At 53.7% G+C, this 24410-nt stretch overlaps 1 protein-coding gene and 1 long non-coding RNA gene across 5 annotated transcripts in view; one reads left to right on the top strand and one right to left on the bottom strand.

The window, feature by feature from the left end:
• Nucleotides 1–24410, bottom strand: part of TMPRSS4 (transmembrane serine protease 4) — a 33547-nt gene that overhangs the window by 4795 nt on the left and 4342 nt on the right. For 2 of the 4 annotated variants that reach the window (XM_019811356.3, XM_019811355.3), the window contains exons 2-8: nucleotides 13231–13264; nucleotides 9562–9675; nucleotides 6897–7049; nucleotides 5669–5798; nucleotides 3579–3680; nucleotides 2623–2663; nucleotides 309–468 (exon numbers count right to left, since the gene is read on the bottom strand). In XM_019811356.3, coding sequence (XP_019666915.2) covers nucleotides 309–468; nucleotides 2623–2663; nucleotides 3579–3680; nucleotides 5669–5798; nucleotides 6897–7049; nucleotides 9562–9675; nucleotides 13231–13264 — 734 coding nt within the window. Of the gene's footprint in view, nucleotides 1–308; nucleotides 469–2622; nucleotides 2664–3578; nucleotides 3681–4407; nucleotides 5055–5668; nucleotides 5799–6896; nucleotides 7050–7875; nucleotides 7996–9561; nucleotides 9676–13230; nucleotides 13265–24410 lie in introns of those variants that run through there. The other 2 variants (XM_045038367.1, XM_045038366.1) reach the window with 2 other exon arrangements.
• LOC109491811 lies at nucleotides 4567–5157 on the top strand. Its single transcript, XR_002145337.3, has 2 exons — nucleotides 4567–4676; nucleotides 4975–5157. It is a non-coding gene; the product is annotated as an uncharacterized LOC109491811 (long non-coding RNA).

Below are 24410 nucleotides of genomic sequence, written 5' to 3'. Positions count from 1 at the left end.
CAGATCCCAGAAGAGGTTAAGAATCACCAGCCTACCCTGTGAGTTCCTCTAAGGCACTGATGGGATGTAACACACACGGGCACGTAATATAGTACTCATCAATTGACGTTGAGTGGAAGGAAGGAAGGAAAGGAAATAAGCGAAGAGGGCCTGGGAGTAGTCCTTCCCCAGAGGTATGGGCAGGGCTCTGCTAACCTGTAAGGGAAGGTGAGGGCATCGAAACACAGGCTGGGAGACAGGGGACCCAGGCACTCCGGCCCCTCCAAGGCGTTGATTCCCCCAAGGCCTCCTTGCAGTGTGGGCCTCACCTGAAGCAGTGGGCTGCGGTGAGGATCCAGTGGGGGTCCAGGATGCTCCCTCCACAGATGTGTTGTTTGTTGTACTGGATGCTGACCTGCCAAGGCCAAGAATCCACAGAGGCCGCCTCCCCGCCCACCACCCGAGGGGACTTCAGGCTCTCCCCGCAGGCTGGAGGCAGGAGGAAGGAGGGAGAGATCAGAAGTCAGGCTCTGGAGGGGATGGCCTCCCCCTTGGAGCCCAGAGTCTGTCCCCTTAGAACAGGGCCGACGGGGGCCTGGAGGGGTGGGGAGGACCAGGCCAGTTTTGAGCTATTCTTAGGAAGGCTGTGAGAATCTCCAGACCATAGGCTTCCCCCCCCCCCAACTCCCCCCTCCTTTGTTCAGCTTTGGGTGTGTTGAAGAGTTTCTATCGTGGGTGTGTCCATTGTGCTGGGAATTCACGACCTTCCAACCAAACAGGGACGCAGAATTAGGAAAGTCCTGCCCAGGTGGAGTGTCCCCAGCCGTTGCTGCTGAGTGTAGGCAAACAGATGCCCACGAACCGTCCTGGGAGAGTGGGAAGGAAGTTCCACACACTGGATCTTCCTATCGTAAACTCCCTGCTCCCGAAGTCCCTTCCCCCCCCCACGCTGTGTGAGTCTCCCAGTTTGACGCCTTTCTTTCCCATGCTATCCTCCTTGGCTTTTCCATCGTGCCCCTCGAGCTCTTGTAAAAGCCTCCGTTCCCGCCTCCCTGACCTGCTCTCCGCCTCTCCAGTCCTGGAGGTCACTGCCACAGCCGTGCTTCTCAGAGGAAAAGAAAAAGCCTGCTATACTTTCGGGGCCTGGGCTAGCCAGGGGCTTTACGGACACCTCTTATTCCAAACTCTGCTTTCTCTCTGAGTCACCTCACCTCCTCAGAGCCCCGAGGTATCTCTCTTTTGAGGGTAGAGTTTAAAGTCCCTCCTCCGGCAGCTGCCTGCTGTCCTTCTATCAGGTTTCTGTCTAGCCGAATTGATCTGCTTATAGCTCCCTAGAGAGTCATTCTGTTTTTGCTCAAGGAAGCCCCTGTCCCTGAGACGCTGTCCTCTTTGCTGTTTATCTAAACCGTTGATTCATTCGGCAAATTTGTATTGAGTGCCTACTGTGTTCAAGGATGCAGGGAAGAGAGCGGAGGACCAGGCAGACCAACAGAGGTGGTCTCTCCCTTCTGGGAGCCTACAGCTCAAGGTTCGGCCTGGGCACCACCTCCAGGCCACCCAACCCCCTGGGGATTTTTCTTGGCTTGGAATTTCCACAGCCTGTCTTGGGTGTCGGCCAGCTGTTCATTTTGGCTGTGCTTCAATCTTCCCAGTGAGACTCAAGGGAGGGTCTGTGACTTAAACCTCTCTGTGACTTCAGTGCCATTCAGCGCAGACATCAGATGACGTGACGGTTCGGTCATTGGCTAGCCACCACGCGTCAGCCCACCCACGCCAGGCATCGTGGGTGTCACATAACGACCAAAAGTCTTCACACCCAATGGGGAAGCATGTATACTGCCCGACTGCAAAAGCAGTGATGATGACCTTGTTCTGCTCAGCCCGTCCAGTTTCTGGCCATCCTTCCAGGCTCTGCTCGGGTCTACCATGAGGCTGATTGGGTGAGCGGGACCACAGCGCTTGTTTTCTCTTCTGATCTCCTCTGTAAGAGCAGGGAGTCTCCCAGGATCCCCTTGGGCCGTTGGACGAAAGGCCTTCTTGGGAAGTGGGACCTCACAGAGGTCGAGTGCCTTACTCAAGGTCACGCTGGAAGCCAGTGGGTCTCCTGGCCTCCGCGAAGCGCTCTCAGTGGCATGTCGGCTGTGGCCACTACTCAGCTGGGGGCCACACGTGTAGCCTTGCCTCTCGCTCTCTGCTCAGACATAAGCTCCTGAGGAGAGTGGCCATTTCTTTTACTTGTGGGGTATTTTCTATTGCTCAGCAGCATCTGACCGTGCTAGACATAGTCTAACTGTTCGGTGTATTTTTGCTAGACTGGATGCGGCTAATTTGATCTTGGATAACGGGGCAGACTGTGACCCAGTGACGGGGGAGGGAGCCCGGGGCGGCCCCGTTCCGTCCTTTCCAGTTTTCTGTTCCCTGCTGGCTCTCTGCTTAGGTTGGAGGGATGTGTGTGGATGGTGTGGAAGAGTTCTTAATGTCACCCACTTGAAGGAGCGTTGACCTACAAGGCCAAGGCCCAAAGAAGGAAGTTTGGGACGGAACGGAGAGAAACGTAGTCTGGGAGATCTAAGAGTGAGGCTGAATGTCTCCCTGCTCATTGCTGGCCCAGGGCCCAAACCCTCAAAGATGGGGCGTACTCACCAAGACAGTGCAAGGAGACCAGGGAGCCTGAGAGACAGGGCCTGGAAGGGACAGACAGGGCCTTGTGGTTTCTGTCGCTCCCTTGGATGGGAGGCGAGGACTCGGGTCCCCTGACACTGTTGACCCCAGCCCCCTCCCGACACTTGGGAAATCTGGAACCCACATACTGGGGGACTGCATGGGGATGGCTTGACCACTTAGTACAGTTCTGCCTGTGTCCGAGCCCATCCTGAGCTCTCGGCAGCCTGGAGTGGAAGAGGAGAGCCTGGGACAGTGTCTGTTGTACTGTGGGCTTTCCAAATGGACCCAAAAAAAGGGGGAGGGGAGGGGATTTCAATGGAATTAGAGGCAAAGGATCATTCTGCCACCATCTTGGTCCTTTTTAAGAGTCACTCTTTGATGAATAAGCAGCCCTCAGCAGCATCCTTGAACGCTAAGAAGCTCGCGTCCTCTCTGAGGCTCTCTGCTGCATTGTGACAATTTTTATCTAGTTGCTGGGCTCTAATGCAGGGCGGTGAGGCATAGGAACAGGCCACTGCCGAAGGCCATGCGGTCTTTTCTCTGGAGAGCTGGGAGTATGGAGAGGTCTTCCCCTGGCCTGGGTGAGTGGCTGGGAAGGACAAAGTGGCCTTTGGAGTCTTGCCTATTGGGTTTAATCGGGAATATAAAGCAGTAGGAAAAATTTTGGTTTTAGCCACCGACATGGGGACTGCACTGTTTGTCCTGCTCTCTAGTATATATATAAAAAAGGGAGTCAACCCAGAAAACCTCTCAGAAATCTGGTAATCTGATTCCCTAGCCCTTTCTGCCTAACCATCTGCATGGCCTGGAGTTCGTCCCGTTGTCTGGCTTACATCCCCCTTTGCTGCACCTGCTCAGGGGAGTCTGGCTGCCTCCCTGATGGCAGCCTCTGTTACCAGAGCCTCTTGTGGGCCAGAAGGCGTTTTCTCACTTACCCACTTAGGTTTCGCACCTGAAGCTCCTGGCTGTTCTCTGTGATTCCAGCAACATCCAGATCTTGGTCTGGGCCAATCCCCACGGCTTTGAAGGAGGGTTTGCTGTTCGTGTCGGGAGGGAGGGAGAGAGATGTGAGGTGGGGTGGGAGGTTAGAAGGTGCTGGGAGCGGCCCCCACTCCCAGGAGACGGGGGTGGGAAAGAACACGTCCCAGGACACTGCTCTGGGCACAGCGTGGATGTGGTCTTGCTTCTCCAGTAGCAAGGCAAGTGGGGGAGGGGCAGAGGGAGAGGGAGAGAGAGAGAGAGACAATATGAATATCCCAAGCAGGTTCTGCACTGTTAGGGCAGAGCCTGATGCGGGGCTTAAAACTCACGAACCTGTGAGATCATGACCTAAGCCGAAATCAAGAGTTGGACGTGCTTAACTGACTGAGCCACCCAGGCGCCCTGGTGCTGGGTTTATTGATGGGTAACCTGGACAGGTCACACCCACCCTTCTCCGGGTTTCCTTAAGCCTCAGTTTCTCCCTCTGTAAAATGATAGGTGGACCTGATGATCTCCAGAGCCCCTCCCACTTTGAACCATCTAGGGTCTTATGGTCCTGAGATGAGAAGGGCTTCCTGTCTAGGCGGAGGAAGGAAAGTAGAGAGATCTAGACCCAGAAGGAGGGACGGGGGTGGAAATGGACAGTCCCAGGACAGTTGACCTCTGTTCACCACTTACATCCTAACGAGTAACCGACCAGCTTTGATTTTGTAGAACTCAAGAGCCGGCTGGTTTGGTGCATTCGTGAACTCTGGAAGGACAGAAACTCCAGGAACCTATTACCTTAAGGAGCCCCGGAGACACCTTGGTTGCATAACCCAGCCGCAGCAGCCTGCAGGGCTGGGCGCTCCTGCTGCTGACGCCGCAGTGGGCTGGGCTGCAGGGGGGAGGAGGGGCTGGCTGCCGGGGAGGCTGGGCTGGGTGGCTGCTGGAGGAGCCCAGGGAAGAGCAGGGGCAGGGCGTGCCTTTCCAGCTCGCCTCAGAACTGAAGGAGGCAGAGGTGTCCTGTCCGGGGTTGTGCACTGTGGCCAGCGGGGAGCAGCAAAGACCTGGTAACTAGGAAGCAGAGGGGGCGAAACGATCTGATGGATCAGTGACGCTGCCTGGAGCATTTATTGTAAGAAGGACCTTGAGGCTGCTTTAAGGGTCGACAGGAGAGGGTTCTGTGATTGATTGATGATGTCTGCCTGGCATTTCTCCTTTTTGCCTCTACTCTGGGTCCAGTTTCTTAGAATCCTTGGGGCTTGCCAGGGAGCAGGTGCCCCACTCTGCAGCCGAGTAAACGGGTTCTTTTCCCTCCTCTCTGGTTAGGCTCTCTGATCAGTGGCCTCCCCTCTCCTCCCTTTACAGGTAAAACCTTGGGAGAGGAGAGAATGACCCAAGCTAGAGACAGAGATGCTGCTAGAACTCGGGATGCCCAGGAGTTCAGGGGTCTTGGGCACAAATTCCAGGCCTCTTCTACCCAAGCAAGTTACTGATTTTCGCCAAACCTATTTCTAAAATAGATACAATAAAAACGACCTTTTTGCTTTTGCCAGGAGCAAACGAATATAAACTCATCATGCAGATACCCTTGTTATGATTACGTAACTCTTCATCCACCGAAGGTTTGAAATTGCTTTTGAAATTTGCTGAGAGAGCTGGGGTTGCTGATGGGGCTCAATGAAATCAGGATCATTTAAACGAGATTTTAATTGATGGGACATTGAACAAGTAAATTATATTCTGGGACAGGGTGGCCTCCTGCAGAGCCAAGAAGGAGCGAAGCTGGCAAGGAGCCAGAACTGTGCGTTGGGGGTCATGGTGAGGCTTACTTTCTCTCGCTGCACCTCACAGGCATCCTGTGAAGTTGCTGGTACTTTCTCCACTTGACTCTTGGGAAAACTGAGGCTTATGAGATTGAACTTCATGTTGTTGTATGTGAAAGTGCTCGGATTCAAGACTGGTTCTGTTTGACTCCAGTATCTATATTTTTGGGAAAGGAGGAGGCAGGGAGGAGGTCCTAAGGGTGAGGGGACAGCCTCTGGAGGCTTGGGCTGGGTACCTGTCATAGCCCATCTGCCCACAGGCTATCTCGGCCAGAGCTTCTGTGAAATTGTCGAAACAGGCAGAGACCCAGCTTCCTGTGGCCGGGTCTAGCACCTGCAGAGTGGATCGGTCCCTGGAGAGGCGGACTGAGAAGGCAAGAAATTGGGTCAGCTGCATGTGGCGGGGGCCCGTCTGGCCCATCTCCCTCAGAAGTCATCATGAGATCAGCACACCCTCCCTACACCCAGACCCTGGAGCATCATAGAACACCGACCCTTTCAGCCCCAAGGGAACTTCTTCCATTTGGCTTTGCCCAATTGAGCCTCGTTTTGATGGTAGCTAGGGTGACCCGATGTCCTGGGAACAACCTCCATGTTGACCTATTGTCCTGGGACAGTTGCTAATAACTTTTCCTTTTGCTCTTATAGCTATCAGTTTTGGTGATAGGTTGTGGCTCTACTCATGGTTACACACAGCTTGCCCAGCCTAGGGAACTTCTCTGTGAGGAACCTAGCTCCTTTTTCCACGTGAGGTCAGAGGGAGGGGTTGAGAGGGAAGTACTATTGGCAGTAGAATGGCAGGCGCCCATATGCATTTGACTTCTGGTTAAAAAATAAAAATAAAAAAGGATATATGCAAGAAGTCCCTTCGTCCTGCCCCTCAAAAGCCCCAACACCCATCTCCTGGGCTATCCTTTCTCTCCAGAGCCCAAGTACTAGATGGATGATGCCGGGCTGGCCCCATCCAAGAAAGAATAGGAGTTTTTGTTTGAAACCTCCCCTATTCCTTTGAAGGACCTCAGTCCTTGTTGCATAGCATCCTTGTCGCTCAGTCTTGTTGCGTCGCATGTTACAGTGAGCACTTACCTAACGGATAGAGGAATCAATAGCTAGTCAACGGCTATGGCTATTGACCTTACTTTCCTAGTCCCCTTTCTGGTCTCCTGTAGAGAGGAGGAAACTCCCCAGGGTCATCCAATCCAGCCCCCTGCCTTAGTTCCACCCCGGTGCAGCAGAATGGGACAGACTGTATTGCCATTTCCTGTCCCCTCTGGTCCCCCACTTGTTATCAGGTATTCACTGAGTATTTGCTGCATGGTAAGTACTAGGATCTAGTTGGCGAGACCTGGTCCTGTTCTTGAGAACCTTACAATAAGGATGGGAACTGACCAGTTGGCAGATGCTATGCTGTGGACCAAGGGGACCTGAGCTGCTTTCCTGCTGTGCCCGCGCCCCTGGACTCACCTGTCACCGGGGACCCATCGGGGAAGTTCTTGACACAGAGCTGCTCATCCTCCCCTGAGGCACAGTCCTGCTGGCCGTCACACACCTGCTTCCTCGGGATGAAGTGGAGAGGCTGCCCGCACAGGAAGTAGTATTTGTCCAGAATCACCTTGACTGGAAGGCAGGGGCAGGGAGGGGGCTGTGAGGGCTGACAGTCAAGCAGGCAGCCGGGGGGGCGGGAGAGGCTGTGTGTCCCCTAAAAATATGCTGGGCTCTAAGGCAGATGAGGGTTCCAGGCCCAGTTATTCCACTTGCTAGTCCGTGTACTTGGTCCTGAGCCTCAGTTTCCTTAGATGTCAAGTAACATCTGTCCTGTACCTGCGAGATGGGTGAGGAGTTCAGCGAGAGAATGTGTGGGAGAAATTTAGAAACAGCCCCCACTGGCCTCCTGCCCTCCGGTGCTGGTAACGAAAAGACGGCACTGGGCCTGCCCCCTCCTGTGTGACCTTAGACCCATCAATTCCCCTCCTGGGGCCTCGTCGCCTCATCTGAGCTGAGGTTGTCGACGGCATTTGGCAAGCTGGTGGTTGTGAGTGTCTTGTAACTGTTAAGTGCAGTTCTAGAACTGGGTGTTTTTATCTGGGACTGAAGGACCCAGGAAGAGGCTGGTGTTTTGTTGGGTCTTCTGCCCGCTGCTTTCGAATTCGGTGGCTCCTTTGCTGTCTCGGGCTGATGGGAATGAGTCTCGTGTTTGTGACTCTTCAGGGAACAGATACCTCAACACATTTCTAAGGTCTCCTGGTAGGAAGAGAGCCTCTCGCCTAGCTGAACCCTCCCCTGGCCCGAAGCTCCCCCCTGCAGTCCACCATCACTCCTGGCGGGCCCCGCAAGTGGCGGTCATCGGTCTGACCATGGCCTTGCTTGTCCCTGCTGAGAGCTTTCCCTGCACTGCCTCGTGTAATCCTGACAAGTTCGGAGGCAGGTGCCGTGAGGAACTCACGTTGTAAGGGAGGACACTGATCCATCAGCTGATGAATAGATAAAGGAGACGAGGTTCATATATACAATGGAATACTACTCGGCGATGAGAAAGAATGAAATCCTGCCATTTGCAACCACGTGGATGGAACTGGAGGGTATTATGCTAAGTGGAAAGAGTCAGTCAGAGAAAGACAGGTATCGTATGATTTCACTCATATGTGGAACTTGAGAAACTTAACAGAAGACCATGGGGGAAGGGAAGGGGGAAAAATAGAGGGAGGGAGGCAACCCATAAGAGACTCCTGAATGCAGAGAACAAACTGAGGGCAGAGGCGGGGTAATGGGTGATGGGCATTGAGGAGGGCACTTGTTGGGATGAGCCCTGGGTGTTGAATGTAAGCGATGAATCACGGGAATCTACCCCCCTCCCCCCAAACCAAGAGCTCACTGTATACGCTATGTTAGCTAACCTGACGATAAACTTCACAAAAGAAGTGAGGACGCTGAGGTGTGGAGTGTTAGGGTTGATTTCCCAAGGCCGCACAGCACTTAGGTGAGAGCCGGGATCCCAGCCAAGGTCTAACTCCAAAGCTCGCTCTCTCTCTCTGCCTCTCCACACCTTTCCTGAGGGGTTTCGCGATGAGATCCCCTGGCCTTGGTGGCTCTGGTGCGAGTGAGCAAGGGAGCAGCAGGCTGAGTATTTCCTAGACCTTCAGACCTTCAGACTTGGGTTCATGGTCCGGAGCCAGGGTAAGGCAGGATCACTCCAGCCTCCTGGGACAAAGCCAGGACGCCACGTCGCCAGTCGAGACCCCGGAAACCAAGACGTTGAGGGAGCCTAGCCTGGGACGGAGGCTCAGGTTACCTCCTCTGGTTGCAGAACCTGGGGGCCCAGGGCATGGACGCCCCACAGGGCCTTGTGGGACGGGGAGACCCCCGTTCTTACTGTGGCACCACTGCCTGCCTGACGTCCCCTGGAGGGATTTGGCTCCTTTGTCCCTCTCCAGTGTGGCAGGACGTGTGTGCAGAGAAAGCAAGCTTTCCTTCTTACTAGTCTCCGTAGAACAGACCTAGGACCACAGCGAGCCTGCTGCTGTTGCTGCTGCTGCTGAAAACCCATTGCCAAGGCCCCCCGTGCCCTGCTCCCCACCCTGAGTGTGAGTATGGGGAGGTGAAGGCAAAGGCAGTCACAGGAGTGGGAGCTGCGAGGAGGGACTGCGGGCATCACAGGTCATTCGGGTCACCCTGTCACAGAGTGCCTGGGGGAGATCACACGGGGTCTAGGCACTGGCCGAGAGGAAGACAGCGCTAAAGGCAGGGATGGTGTGCTGTCTGCCCCGGGGGGGGGGGGGCGGGGGGGGGTGGCTTCCCCAGGGTCTTTTCTCAGTGTCTCTATCTCACAAGCCAGGGGGCTCTCTGCTGCTCTAGCCAGTAGGGCTGCTCAGGGGTCTGCAGACCGCCCCCTCCCCCGCCGGCCCGGCCAGTGGCCTGCGTGGGTTTGTAACATGTGCTGCTGTGTTTTCCCCGTGGCAGAGATCATCTGGGGGTAGGTGGGGGCTGAGCTCACCTCCCCCTCTCACTCCCTTCAGCGCAGGGGTGGATGCAAAGCACACAAGCTTTATGCAGATCACCTGTCTGTGACTGCTGGCTGGAAGGGTGGAGGGTAGGACTGTGCTCAGAGAGGCGGGTGGGGGCGGCCACTTACCGAGGACAGCCGTGATGATGATGGTCGCCAGGCTCAGCAGTGCTGCGATGATGGGGACTCCCACCTTTTTGAAGGTCTCCAGGGGAGTGCGGGGTTTGCGCAGAGGGGTGACATCTGTGAGGCGGAAAGAGCCTACAGTCAGCACTTGAAGACTGCCCCTGCCAAGGCCCACAGCCTCCCTGCCCTGTGGCCCTGGTGCTGAGCCCCAGGATGCTTTGGGGACGGTTTTGCTTCGCACTGGGGGTTTCTTCCTGCAGACTGAGCTTAGCTTCAGTGGCACAGGGTCACTCCACCTCCTTCACTTACCCAGGCTTAGCCATCTTTCACCTGTGCCCTTCAAATGAGCCTCCAGACCATGACGCCCTTCCCTTGTCTTGACTTAGTCTCTTCTGGGGTGTTTCACCCTGTCCCGTCTGCCCCGTGCCTGCCCCAGGAGAGGCAAGTACTCACTTTCCTATCCTTGGTCCTCTTTTCTGACTTCTCTTTTGATGAAACTAGAAGCTTGAGGAGGGCAGGGACCTGAAGCTCTTAATGAATACTTGTGAATGAATGTGTCCTCGTGGCCTCCATCTCCAAGTCAACAAACCAGTGAGTCCCTAGAACGGTCCTTGTCTTTAAGGGGATGGAGGTTTGGGGGAAGAAGCAAACAAGGACGTAGTTGCCGCTAACCCCAGATATCATCAGAGCTCTTAAATGGGTCTCTGTAGGTGGAGATGGGTGGGTGGGGGGCTAGACCAGCTGGGCAAAGGCCTGGGGGTGGGCCTCCGTGAGCTCCCCATGTGTCTGGGGTGTGACGGGGGCGAACGCATGTTGTGGAGGCAGGACTGGCCTCGTCACTTTGTAGAGCATCTTGAATACCACGCCAGGAGTTCGGATTTTATCCTGAAGGGAGGGTGGAGCTAGGGGAAGCTTTTGAGCAGCAGAGAAACACGATCCCATTAACGCTTAGAAAGATGAACAAGAGTTTGGAGTTAGGAGTTACAGGTAGGAGCCTGGAGATGCCTAAAACGGAAGTCCTGATGACTGTCCATTTCACATCGTTATCCAAGGAGGTGGTGCGGGGGCAAAGATTTGAAAAAGCTGAATTCTCAGGAAGTTTCCCAGAGCGATTGGTTCTCTGACACCCCCTCATCTTGCAGGCGATAAGCTGGAGGAGGTGCCTCGGGACTTCTCCTCCGGGGCGAGCTAGGGCAGGCAGTGTGGCAACCCTGAGAATCCCTGGAAAACAATAGGTCAACTCTCTGCCCCTCACCTCCCCGTGGCTTGTTCTCTCATCTTCTTCCAGTTATCCTCCAGGTGTCACCTTCCACGTGAGACCTTCTTGACCTCCCGTTTTCAAAGGTAATTCTCCCACTGCCTGTCCTCCTCCCCTGTTTTTTTTAAACACCTATCGGCTCTAACACACTCTATAACTCTACAACTCTAACACACTCTGAAGTGAAGTCTCCACGAAGAGAGGGGTCTATGTCTTTTTTGTTCGCTGCTGAGTCCCTGGTGCCTCAACAGGTATTTGCTGAGAGAATACATGAATTGTTCTTGGCTTGATCTTGTAAGTATATCCTTTCCGTCTTTCTTACGGGTCTTGTTTTCTGGCTTGAACGATGGCTAGTTCTAGGTCTGTCTTGCTCTCTTTCCTCAGCTTTTCAAAAGCAGAGAATGGCGCCCAGCCAGAGACTGGGTGCCCAGTAAGTGCTGATCTCATTGAATCTGTTGAAAGGGAAAGCACAGAAAACTTTGTGTTTCCTCCAAAGGGAGAGTTTAAACCTTAGACCCAGAGCTCAGGCCCTGGGGGGGTGTGGGCTGGTATTGCCTGTTATCCCCAGGAGCCGGCGTGAAGGAGGCTATCAATCTTTTTTTTTTTTTTTTTTTTTTAACGTTTATTTATTTGAGAGAGAGAGATGAGTGGGGAAGGGGCAGAGAGAGAGGGAGACACAGGAGATCCAAAGCCGGCTCCAGGTTCCGAGCTGTCAGCATAGAGCCCGACGCGGGGCTCGAACTCACTGACTGTGAGATCATGACCTGAGCCAAAGTCAGTTGCTCAACTGAGCGAGCCACCCGGGCGCCCCAAGGGGAGGAGGCTATCAATCTTAGCAGATATTGTTTTAGAGTCCCAGTGGTCAGTGTGCAGAACTGTCCTCTTTCCTGTGGCCGTGGATATGGTGACATTTTGCTCATCCATTCATGCATGATTTCTTTACTGAGCACCTACCACTGGGGACACGAGGGGGGCTTGTTTTCTCAGAGGTGAATCAACTATGGGGAGCCCTTGGATGAGTTCCCGTGTCCAGGTCCTGCTGTCTCTGCCTCCCTGAGGTTCTCGGAGAGCATCACCAGGACGGGTAGAGTTTTCCTGGTTTGCGTTTCATACTTAAGGTTAACAAAGCCCCCGTGAGCTATGAAGAGCCTCTCCGCCTGCCACTGTTCCTTCCTCCAGCCTGCACACTGCTGCCAGATAGAGCCCCCCCCCCCCCAAATATCGTTGCCCTGTCATCTCCCTGCTTGAGAACCCTCCATGGCTTCTGTCTCTAGACCACACTCTTTGCCGGACTTTGAAAGCCAGTGTGATTTGGCCTCCCTCTCTTCATCATGTGGACTCCGCACTGCCCATCCTCGCCAGCCCCCGGCGCCACACAGGCGACTCATGCCCTGGTCATTCTTCCCTCTGAACTTTTGCACCTGTGCTTTCCTCCGCCCCTGAAACCCCCATCATTTCCTTCTGATCCTTTACTCCCGTGGGGACTTCGTCACAGCTCGCCCGACCCACGACGCTGTGGTCTCTGATCCCTTGGCACTAATCTCTCGCTCTCGAGCTCCCTTCACACGGACGTCGGTGGCAAATTTAACTTGTTTTCTGGTTTGGCAGTTCTCGGGCTTTCTCAGCTGGCGGAGCGCTTGGATGTCTGGTGTTCTCTGGGGACCCTGTGGTCTTTTGCTATATCCGGTTCCAAAGTAGGTACCATCTTACTTGTGGGAGATTGTGTGGTTTCCGATCATTATTAACTTGGGACCCCGAAATTGTTGAAGGAAGTGGGATCGGTTAATTCCTTGTTGATCTGCCGTATTAATTTGTTCTTTGCTCCCCTGTTTCGGTGATACAGTGGGCTATCAGGAGTAGCTCTCAATGGTTTAAGAAAATGGAATGGGAGGGGAAAAAGCCCCCTAAATTTGGGAACACTTCATCTCTTAAATTATTCAGGCAAACACTATACTTTTCTAGTCTAGCAGGGAAAATAGCTTTGTCCAGCTTGTTCCGTGGCAGCATGGTCAGACTGTAAACTTCACGAGGGCGGGGACTTGGCTGTCTTATCTCCTGCTTTAGTCTAGCACCTAGCCCAGAGCCTGGCACATGGCAGGCACCCACAGTGTCGTTGAATGAATAAGAAAAGCAGAAACTGAACGAATGAGGTGGAGAAGAACTGCTTTTGGGGGTTTAGGTTTGTCGGTCCTATTTCTCCTATTTGCTTCCTACTTCTAGAATGATCCTGGACCTTAGAGTTGCTTCATACTTTTTTGTTGAATGATGAATGGGTGGGTGGATGGATATCTTCCATGCCATTTAGCCACTGGTGGTGGCAGTGAGGGCCATGCAAGAGGGGTTTAGTACCTATCTGGTAACTGATTGAAACTTGGAGGCTGAGGTGGTCAAGGGAAAGCTGGACCTGAGCTTACCGAAGCTGTTCAGGGGTTGATCGCTGTCAGGATCCTGTAATTGAAGGAAAAACAGTCAGTGAGTTGAGTGAGGGAACCTGTCAAGCCGGGGCTAAGAGCCCAGGGGAGGCTCTTGGTTCTCATCTCCATCCCCTTTTTCCTGCTGAATCTAAGTGGGGAGGGCTCTGTGGGCTCTGTGATACCTAATTGGTTCAAAAAATAAAACTCAGTTAGGCATCTATATTACCTGGTACAACTCGCTTACTAATTGTAGCAACTAGTCGGCAACTGTAGAAATGACTGGCCGTTGGGTTGTGGTATTGCTGAGTCTCTGAGGACGATTCTCTGCTCTGCTGTTTTGGTCAACCATTTGTCTACTTCAGTCGATGTTGTAGTTCTGTAAATACTTGGACACGTCACAAAAGGGGATACTTCAATGGCCAGTCGGTGCCAAAAGGCGCTCAGTAACCTTACTCACCCAGGCAAATGCAAATTCACCCCGCAATGAGATAGCTCTCCACGGACACCAGGATGGCTAACGTTAAAAAGACTGACAGGGCTAAGTGTTGACGAAGATGTGGAACAGTTGGAGCTCTTATACTTTGTCGTTGGGAGTATCAGTTAGCACGGATACTTTGGGAAATGGTTTGGCTGAATCTGCTAATGCTGTATGACTGTTCTACGGTTCTGTGACCCAGGAATTAGCCAAGAGAAGTGAGTGGGTGTGTGTCTAGCAAAATATCTGTATGTGAATGGGTGTAGTGACTGCACTCGTAATGGCTAAAAACTGGCAAAACCCAGCGTCAGTCATTGGTGGAATAGATACATAAATTGTGGTATCTTCATATCATGGAATGTGTTTCAACAATAGACAAGCATAACCTAGTGCTAAGTGTAATGAATCTCATAGACATAATGATGAAGGAAAGAAATGCGACACAAGAGAATATATTCTGCACTATTTCATATATATGAATTTCACAAGGTAAAGTTAATCTATGGTGATACAAGTCAGAATAGGGATTACCACTGGGGGGGTGGGGCAGTTATTGGAAGCGGCATGATGGAACCTTCTGGAATATTAGAAAACACATAGATCTTGATTGAAGTGTTGGTTACACGGGGGTACATATGTTGAACATTCATGGAGGGGGGATACTTTAGATCTGAGTACTTGACTGAATGCGTATCATGACATCAGTTATTTACAAGCACACAAAAAGCCATACCAGAGCACTATGGCATTTCTGCAAGTGTCGCCTTAGGTCACCGTTGACGCACATCCCCAAATACACACAAGCCTCTGTTCTTCCACTTATACCACTTCACGTGTGCACTCGGCACACACGCAGCCACACAGGGTCACACACAGAAGCCGCGCACGCAGGGCTCACATACGAAGTCCATACACCCCCTTTCCTGCAAAGCGAAGGTTTAGGGGAAGCAGTGGGTGCGGGGGGACTGCCAAGGCTCATGCCTCACTCTTGTTCCTCCCAGAAATCTCTCCTCTCTGCTCCGTCTCCAGCTGGTACAGGATCTGGAGTCCTTGGGCTGGGGGAGCGGCGGGCCTGACTGAGGTCTGGGTCTCCATCCTGGGACCGGTCTGCCCATTGTGCTGAGGTCATGACGGTTCCACTGGCCGGTGGAAGAGTTGCAGGACCCCGAACACTTCCGCCTGGGAGTTTTTCTCGTCCCGTTTGGGAGTGACCGGGTTGCTCCTAACCCCTGTGTGGGGGTCCCAGATTAGGTGGGGGTGTGTGCGTGTCCCTGGTGTTTGCCGTGGCTGAGCGTGGCAGACATGGTCTTTGGGAGAGGGAGCCCCTTCCTTATCTCCCGGACTCTCTAACCTGCTGGAGGGACGTGCCTGGCTTGGCCCTTCGGTGACGTGGGGCCTTGGGCTGCTGGGGGACGTAGCAGAGACAGCAGGCTGTGGAGTTCGCAGGGGCTGAGTTGGAATATAGGTCCTGCATCTTTTTTTTTTTTTTAATTTTTTTTTTTCAACGTTTATTTATTTTTGGGACAGAGAGAGACAGAGCATGAACGGGGGAGGGGCAGAGAGAGAGGGGGACACAGAATCGGAAACAGGCTCCAGGCTCCGAGCCATCAGCCCAGAGCCCGACGCGGGGTTCGAACTCACGGACCGTGAGATCGTGACCTGGCTGAAGTCGGACGCTTAACCGACTGCGCCACCCGGGCGCCCCAGGTCCTGCATCTTATGACGTGTGAGCCTTGGGTGTAGCATGGTTAACCTCTCCGAGCTTCACGTTCACCCTCCTCAAAGTGGGGGAAATGACACCTACTCGGAAATGCTACCATGAGGCTGAAAGTGAGACGTGGAGCGGAAAGGGGCTGGCTCACGCGTGGGAGCTCCCTTCCCTCCTGGGCCCCCTGGCATGTGCTGCAGCACTTTCCCACTGGGCACCCGCTTATTGCCTTTGTGCCCTCAGAATTTTGCACCGGGCTCGTCCCCAGCAAAAGACCGGATAAATGGTTGTTCGAGGGAACTGGACTCTGGGCTCTGTCCTGTGGATGACTCCCAGCCACCTCCCCTCCACTGTCTCCAGGGCCTGGGTGGGGACTATTTCCAGGATACAGATGAGCACAAATCCTGCACCACTGCATTGCTGTGGCTGCAGAGTTGGGTAATAATAACATCAACGGTACTTAATCTACATCTTGGCGTGTAACACTTCACCAGATTCTTTTGTCTGACTCAGTTCAAGTTCAGGGGTGCAAAGGATACCAGCTGTCTGATAACCAGTATGGGTAGTTAAGTGTTCAGTTAAATATTTGACCAGGCCCTGCTCTAGGGGCTGTGGATTCAAAGACAAATAAATAAGTACAATAGGACGGGAGAGGTGCCCAGACAGGCCGGGCCGGGCCTGTCCTGCCCTCACCTCTGGGGAATGGGGAGTAGAGGGTGTTGGGAGGCAGGGGGAGGGCAGGTGTGAACAGATGAAGCCCGAGTGGCAGGTGCCATGCAGAGTGAAGTGGGCCATGGGAGAGCACGCCTGGTGGGTGCTTAGGGCCGGACGCCTAGGGAAGGGGCCAGGGTGGTTAGGGACAGCCTCCGGGCTGAGATCTGAATGACAGGGAGGAGCAAGGTTGACACGGGAGGGACAGAAGATCAGCGAGGACAAGAGGAAGGAGAACGAGGGTGGTGGTGGGGAAAGTCACCGTGTGTTTGGAAGAGAAAAGTGGCAGCCGTGGCCAGTGGGTTGGATGCTCTTCGGTCTTGAGTGAGCAGGTAGGAGGGTATTTGCTGAGATATAAGGGCTGCGGGGGGGGGGGCAGGTTAGAGGGGTCAAGAACACCCATTTAGTGGCCCTTCCCTGTCCGCTCATTCTTTTTCACTCAGTCTTCCTGTGCTTACATGCCTGCGTTAGTTGAGGTAGGTAGGGCGAGTCTCTCTTGTTTATTATTAATTCAGCAAATATTGACTGTATGCCTTTGACGGGCCCTGAACTGTGCTGGAGGCTGAGCCACAGAGGGAACAAAAGAGGCTTAGAGTCTGCGCTCTCTTGGTTCCTCGTCTGTGAGTGGAAGTGACCTCAGTGCCCCTTTAGCTGATACGTGTTCGACTGTGGCCCACGGAACAGTGTGGTTGCACAGAAAACATCCCACACCTTTTTGAAAACAGAAAATAAACTAAATCAAAACCACAAGCTTGAATTACAGACTGTGACTAATCGGTAATTATGGCATCCCAGGTGTCTCCTACGATGCCCGGCATAGAGTGGGCGTTTAATCAATGTTTGTTGAGCCGAAGACTTAAGGAAAGTATCCTGGTTTCAGGGCTCAGTCCCAGGCCAGCCTTGAAGAAGCTGACGGTGGCACATGCATACAATGGAATATTATACTGCCGTCAAAATGAACCATGGGGCTACAGAATAGTACGGACGGTATTAGTAATTTAACGTTAGAGGAAAAAGCAAATCCCAAAAGATGACACGTAACACAGAATGTTTTTCATAAGGGGGCAAGGAAATGATCAACATGGGGGTTGGGGATGGTGCTTACTTTCAAGGGGGCTCCTAGCACATTTCCTGGCCTTGCAAAGACGCATAATCAGTATTTGCTGAATTATTAAACATCAGACTTGCCCACCCACCTGAGCAGGGGAGGGAATGTGTGTGTTGGGGTAGGGGGGGGGCGCAGGGGAATCTCATGGTTAGATGCAGCTTTTGTCCGGGGAGGTGGATTTATGGAGGCTTACGTTGTTAGAGCCATCTAATGAGCTGGAGAGTTACAAGGGGGCCCTGCGGGGACCGACAGTGGAAAAAGAAAATGGCATGAATCCAGGATTAGGATTTGTCCTGTGGTGTGCACCTGAGGTTCAAAGAGAAAATAAAAAAGCAGTTGCCTGGCTGGGCTGAGGGGTTAAGGAGACAAACTCCTATCTTCCCATCCTCCTGAGCTCTACTCTGACTCTCATGCTGCCCAAGTTCTTCTGTCAAGTGGCCTGCTCTTTGTCTGGCTTTCTGGAAGCTTCTCTGGCACACATCTCGGACACAGTGAGATCAGAGATGCTGGGTTGCTAAACTTCTGGGAAGGGGAGCTGCTGAAGGTCACAAGCATCCGGGGTCACGGGCAGGGAGGTGGGCACACTTAGGTCTAAGAGTGGCAACTGGGGAATGTCCATGTCAATGACCTTCCTGAGGAGGGTGGAGATGGGAGGGGATGCACGGTAGCTGTGTTGCCTTTCAGTCCAGAATCCATCCCGAGCTGGGGCCGAGAGACAAGGGCACCAGGTAAGATTCAGGAGCCTGGCCATCCCCCATCACTGGGTGAGTCCATGCCGTGATCAGAGGGCACAGAGCCGAAAGGGGTTCTGAGGACCCTCCCAGGCAACTCCCTCATTTCCAATAACAGGCCAGATGGGGGAGATGCCTAGCCCTGGAGTTGACAGAGGGAAGGAGATTGAGAGGCCGCCCAAGACCAACTGTGCTGCCTTGTGCGAGGTGTCTCAGTTTATCTCCAACTTGAACTCAGCCTCAGACCACAACTGCCACAGTCCAAGCCCAGCCCAACCCTAGGAAAGGCACCGGCCTTTCCCGTGTTGTTGGGGCTGCTGGCGGGGCAGGCCTGTCTGCTGTGTTGATTCAGTCTGCTACAGAGCCCTGACTCATGGGTCCAGCCCAACCGGTGTCCGACTTAGGGGTTCATCTGGGAAGGAAGCTCCTGCTGTCTAGATTACAATGGAAGGGCAGGAATGCCTGGGCCCCCAGAGCCCAGGAGTGCTGGACTGGACAAGGTGAGGGTGGGGAGTGGGGAAGGAGAAGTTAGCAGGTGGGTGTCAGAAGGCAGAAAATCACCTACTGATTGCCTCATTGCTCAGAGAATCACCTTTCCCTGTTTTTCAGTTGGTCACTGGTCACAAAAAGATGTTAATCCAAAACCCAAAGGTTGAGGCAGAACAATTAACTACTGCATTTGGGGATTATTACAGAGCTTACGGTATCTTTCGTAAATGCTGTCCCTTTTTTAAAAAATAGTAAAAAAAAATTTTTTTTAAGTTTATTTACTGTTGAGAGAGAGAGAGACAGAGCATGAGCAGGGGAGGGGCAGAGAGAGAGAGGAGGAGACACGGAATCTGAAGCAGGCTCCAGGCTCTGAGCTGTCAGCACAGAGCCCGACGCGGGGCTCGAACTCACGAACCACGAGATCATGACACGAGCCGAAGCCGGAGGCTTAACCGACTGAGCCACCCAGGCGCCCCTAAAAAATACTTATTTTGAGAGAGAGCACCCCAAGCAGGCTCTGTGCTGTCAGTGCAGAGCCCGATGCAGGGCTCCGTCCCACATACCGGGAGATCGTGACCTGAGCTGAAATGAAAAGTCGGATACGTAACCAACTGAGTCACCCAGGTACCCCAGTGCTGTCCCTTTTAATCTTCAAAACAACTCTGAGAAACTGTCCCCATTTTCCAGAAGAGAAAACCAAGCCCCATGTAGATTAAGTGGCTGCTATAGCCTCAGAGCAAGTAAGTAACCGATCCAGCTCTTGGGGCCAGGGTTTCGGACTCGGTGGACTATTGTTTTCACCCCCACCTCCCCTATCCAGTTGCAGAAACCTATTTCGGGAAGTGATATTAGCTGGCACTGGGTCCTTTCGGTTCTCTACTCCCTGGCACGAAGTCTGGTTGCATATAGTTAGCGTGCAGTTGCCGTGCAGAGGTCACCCCGGCATCTCCTCCGCCCTTCATCGGTTTGAAGGCAAACCCCCGTCTGCTTGGTTCCTGGCTCTGCCGAGTCTTCCAAGAACGAGGGTCAGAAGTCCCCTTATCTGGGGAAGGTGCTGCCTTGCTTGGTGCCGATAGCAGGGACTTCACTGTCCTCAGCGTCCCTTCCTCCCTCTCTTCCGTTAGGTTTGCACATTTCTCCGCTCCTCCTCCTCCCCTCGCTTCCCCTCAGCCCCTGGTGTTGCAGATCTTGGAGAATCCTGATCGGGTTTCGCTCGGCTTTAACCTTCCAGCTCCGAGGTGATGAACCCGGACACCAGGCAGCTCTTGTTTTTAAGTGTGCTGCAGAGACAACTCAGAAGAGCGGCCCGGGGAGTAGAAGTTCTCTTACTGCCTTGTCTTTTGACTCCCTGTGTGGCCTTGGGAACACCCCTCAACCTCTCTGGACCGCAGGGTGATTGGAAACTCTCTTTGAGGGATGGTAAAGCGGGCAAGAGGGTTAATAACCACACGCCGAAACAGGCAGGCGCTCCACCAGCCTAATAATGAGGGGAAGCGGAGGTGACCGCTCGGAGAGGCCGAGGGAACAGAAGGCCTGGCCAGCTCTTTTGTCTGTTCTCCTTGCCAGGGAGCCTGCCCCCGGGCCTTACTTCTCTGTTCCTCTCTGCAGCGCTGACTCTGAGCTTCTTTGTTCTGGAAAGACGTCCACAGGGGCAGAGCTCGGATGACCGGGGGTGTAGAGGAAGGGAGAGAAGCAGAGGCCCGCGGTGAGGGGCTTTCTGGCCCTGCCCTGGTGTGTGACAATCTCAGGCTCCCATGGGGGCTCCAGCCCCAGCTTCCCACCGTCTCCTGGGGAACACCTAGAGGCTAGAGGCAGGGATGCTGCCGTTGCTAGGTGATGAGATAAACAGGCCTTCTGTGGCTCTAGCAGGTGGCGGCTGTGTTGCTGAGGTCAGGGACACGGCAGCAGGGGCGACCCAGGGGACCAGGTGGGGAGAGTTCTCGGGTGTGCCAGGAGACCCAGAGGTTGCTCTTTGCTCGCAGAGAAGGGCTCGGCCACTGGCTGGCTCAGGGGCTGCTCCGAGGGTGCCTTGCACGGTTCCCTGACCCCGGAAACACATCCCGCTCCCGACCTGGCAGCAGGGGGCTGTGAGCTCTCCACCTACAGCAGAGATAGGGCTGTTTGATGCCTTGCCCGGGGCTGAGCAAGTACCCTCTGTCTTGGGTGCTTCAGCCATGACAGGTAAGGCGAGGAGTGGGGCCATGAGGGCTGGGCGGTTGTGAGTCACAAGAGGGGGGTATGAGTTTCTGGAGATGGGGCTGGCTGTGACACGGCAGCCCTGAGTGTACGGAAAGTTCTGAGATGGAAAATCAGGCCGCTCTCCAGGACCTTCGGAACTATCCAGACAGGTCCCCACCCCGCCATCCATCCGGGGCCACACACGGGTGGGTAACCAAGCTCTCCCTTGCAGGGGTCTCTGCGAACGTTCTCACTCGCTCTGCCTTGTGCCAGGTGCCCACGGCGGCGCGTTTTCCTTCAGGGCTAACCTCCGCCTCGGCTGCTACCTGAGAAACCGCTGGGCCTTGTTCTAAGCCACATAGGTGCTGACCTGTTGGCAATCGGAGCCGAGCACCTCGACCCCCACGGCGGCACACAATGGCTCCAGGGCGGGGCCTGGGGCAGCCGGGAGGTGTCGGGTGACCTGCCATTATTCTCCTGCCAGCCTGCTGCTCAGCTGCCCTCCTCTGCGGATCAGACCTTGTGTTTAGGGGTAGCTCTTGATTCCAGCTGGGGTTACGGGCGAGGTTGAAGGTAGAGCAGCTCTTCTTGTTTCACAAATGGGGAAACCGAGGCACGGACTCGTCCTGTTGTCTCTCCCCGGGTCACGTGGTAAGACGACCGACCGTGAGGAGCCAGAGTGAGGTATTAGCACATGCCCGTTGGGTTGAGTTGACCTTGCCTCCAGGTGATGCTATTGTTAACTCTAACGGGTACCAATCCCTCCAAGGTCCTTCTCGTGGTGCAGGGGTGGGGAAGTAGCCCCCTTCTCTGCAGCCTGAGTTCTCCACCATTCTATTTCATTTTACTTACTTTCTGCCCTAGGGTGGCGGGCCAATCCAGCCCCGCCTTCCCTCCCAGGAAGGTCTGTTGGAAAGGAGGACCTTTGCACACCCGAGGGCACTGCCTGGGCAGTGGCTGAAGGGGCCATGAGAGAGCCGTCAGGAGTCAGGCCGCTCAGATCGAAGACGACCCCAGGGGTTTGCCTGATGGGGACTCTTGGAGGTCTGCCTTTAGGCGGTGCTGATGGAGCCTAAAGTTTGGGGGAGGGTTGTTTCCAAACACTGCAATTTACCTGAACTAAAGAGCTGCCATCCCAGGTGGAGTCTGGCGTTTATAAAAGAATCCCGTGAATTTTATACTGCATTTGAAAAATCATGCTCTCTTCTGCTGATTCCAAATTGCCCTTTAAGTAGTGGGGTGAGAAGAGGGGCTCTGGGGTCATAAAGTCGAACTCTACAATTTACCCGCTCAGCAACCTTGGGCAAATCACTTAACATCTCCCGGACCCCGTTTCTGCCTTTGGAAGTGGGTGTGATAAACCTGTGATGCTAAGACCAGAGAGAGAGGGAGAGAGAGGTTGTGGGAGGGGTTCTACCTGCCAGGGATGACGCGTGTTTTCAAGGTCACGGGAACCCTGTCTGGTCCTCTCGTGATTTCACAGACTTCCTCACGGTCGCCCTCGGTTGGTCTTTGCGGTTCGAGGGGTCTCAGCTGCTCTGGGCAGATGGAGGGTTGACCCTGTGTCTGCTCTTCCGAGCTCTGTGTCGGGGGCTCTGGCCTGAGTCCAGCTGTGGCCCTGACCGCTCATGTGCTTCTGACACGTTCGTTTGCTCATCTGTAAAGTGGGTAGGGTGTGATCTGCCTCCTGATGTTGTGGGTGACGATGAACAAGGTAGTGACCCTGGTGAGATGCTCAGCATAGAGACAAATTTAAATTTAGTGCTTGGGCATTGCCCTCGGCTCCAATTACCTTGGAGGCTTGGGGAGCAGACCTCCACATGGCGTTCAAGGAGGGTGTGCATGGCGGTGCTGTTCAAGGGCAGGACTGAGTGTTCTGGATGCTCCCGGGGAAGCAGCCCCAGGGGGCACTGGCTTGGCTGCTGCAGCAAAGAGCCGCCGTCTCCTGGCCAACGTCTGCAGTGACTCCTGGGTCTCTCCTGTGAACTCCGAACTCGTGATCCCGTAAAGAGTGCTGCCGTGGTGTTCCAGTGACTTCTCTGCAGCTAGTGCTTGGTGATTACATAACCGAAGCTCCCTTTTACCACTTCGACCACCTTTCCTGCCCACTCGGTAACTCAGTGAGGCCTCGTAAGATTTTCCTCTCCCGTCTGCCATTGGCTAGGCAAGTTATTTAGGCACTGGGAGCCACATGTGTGCGTGCGTGCGTGCGACAGAGAGATTGATTCTAAGTCGTCTTAATGAGACCCAAATATGCGTAGCCTATAGCGCATTGCCTGGTACACAGTAAGAATGCGATAAATGTCAGTAACAATAAAAATAACAACAGGGGCGCCTGGGTGGCTCGGTCAGTTGGGCGTCTGACTTCGGCCCAGGTCATGATCTCGTGGTCCGTGGGTTCAAGCCCCGCGTCGGGCTCTGTGCTGACAGCTCAGAGCCTGGAGCCTGTTTCAGATTCTGTGTCTCCCTCTCTCTCTGCCCCTCCCCTGCTCATGCCCTGTCTCTCTCTGTCTCAAAAATAAATAAACGTTAAAAAAAAAAAACAACAATAAGACTATTTTATCCATCCAGTGAAGCACTGTTCTGGGGGCTGGTTATACAGCAGTGAATAAAAAAGGCAAAGTCCTTGTGCCCATGAAGCATATGTTCCGTTACTTCTTATAAGTAATTAATAACTATCACCATAGAACTATTACTATAGAAGCTAGTAAGGGCTTGGCATAGCCCATGCTAAAAAATCATTAGTTATTAGTGGGAAGAGCCTGGCAGGGGGCCTCACACGTAACAGGTGCTGGGCAGATGGTGGCCATTTCTGTGATTTCACTGGGCCCAGAGGGCTGCCTTCAGGAGGGAATCAATGAATGCAGTGGAGCGCACTGGGTGGAGAGGCGCCAGGGCAGTTAGGTGTCCTGAGATGTCACCTGACCTCTCTATGAACAAAGGGAGGAGGCTTCAGGCCAGAGAAGCAAAGACCTTTGGTAGCACAAACGTGGTCCTTGAGCATGTGGAGGGCTGTGTCAAGGAAGTGGCCAAAGGGATGCCCAGGATGAATGAGGGACATTACAGAAAGGAAAGATCTCTCTCTCTCTCTCTCTCTCTCTCTCTCTCTCTCTCTCTCTCTCTCTCTCTCTCTGTCTCCCCCCTCCCTCTCTGTCTCCCCCTCCCTCTCTGTCTCCCCCCTCCCTCCCTCTCTCCCTCTCCTCACTCTCTCTCTCAGTGAAGGGCAGATCATCTAAGCAACAGAAGGTGTGTGAGTAGAAGCTCATGTAGATGTCCACAGTAGACAGGGCAAGGCCAGATGAGAGCTCTATGGCACCCCTGGGGACTTGATGGAGACCCGTGAGGTTGTTGCAAGAGGAGGGAGACAGGGCAGGAGTGGGTGGGGGTCTGTTTTCCATGTGGGGGTTCTAGGTTAGATTTTGCTGGGCAACAGGCTCTGAGGCTGAAACAAATTTGGGGAAAACATTGACCAAGAAGACCTCTAAGGTCCTTTCCTGAGGGCCTGTGCCTCCAAAGAGCTCGCTTGATGTTAGCCTGCAGCTTCCGTTGCCTCCTCCCACAGAGAAGACTAGTTCAAAGCCTGATTTACTTATAATTTCCTCTCTCTCAATTAGTTTTCTATCCTCAGTAATCTCATGGTAACTTGCGTGTTTTTTCCCCAAGCGGCTTTGGGTATGAAGCTTTTCCCTGGTATTCTTGAAAGTCTAAGTTAATTCTGTCCATTGGTTTCCTTTGCCATGTGTCCTTTTCCTCCTAGTGACCTTTGGCAGGGTAGTGAGG

Source organism: Felis catus, chromosome D1, assembly GCF_018350175.1.
Source record: "Felis catus isolate Fca126 chromosome D1, F.catus_Fca126_mat1.0, whole genome shotgun sequence".
NCBI classification, from domain to species: domain Eukaryota; kingdom Metazoa; phylum Chordata; class Mammalia; order Carnivora; family Felidae; genus Felis; species Felis catus.
This window is presented reverse-complemented; position numbering and strand designations above follow the sequence as displayed.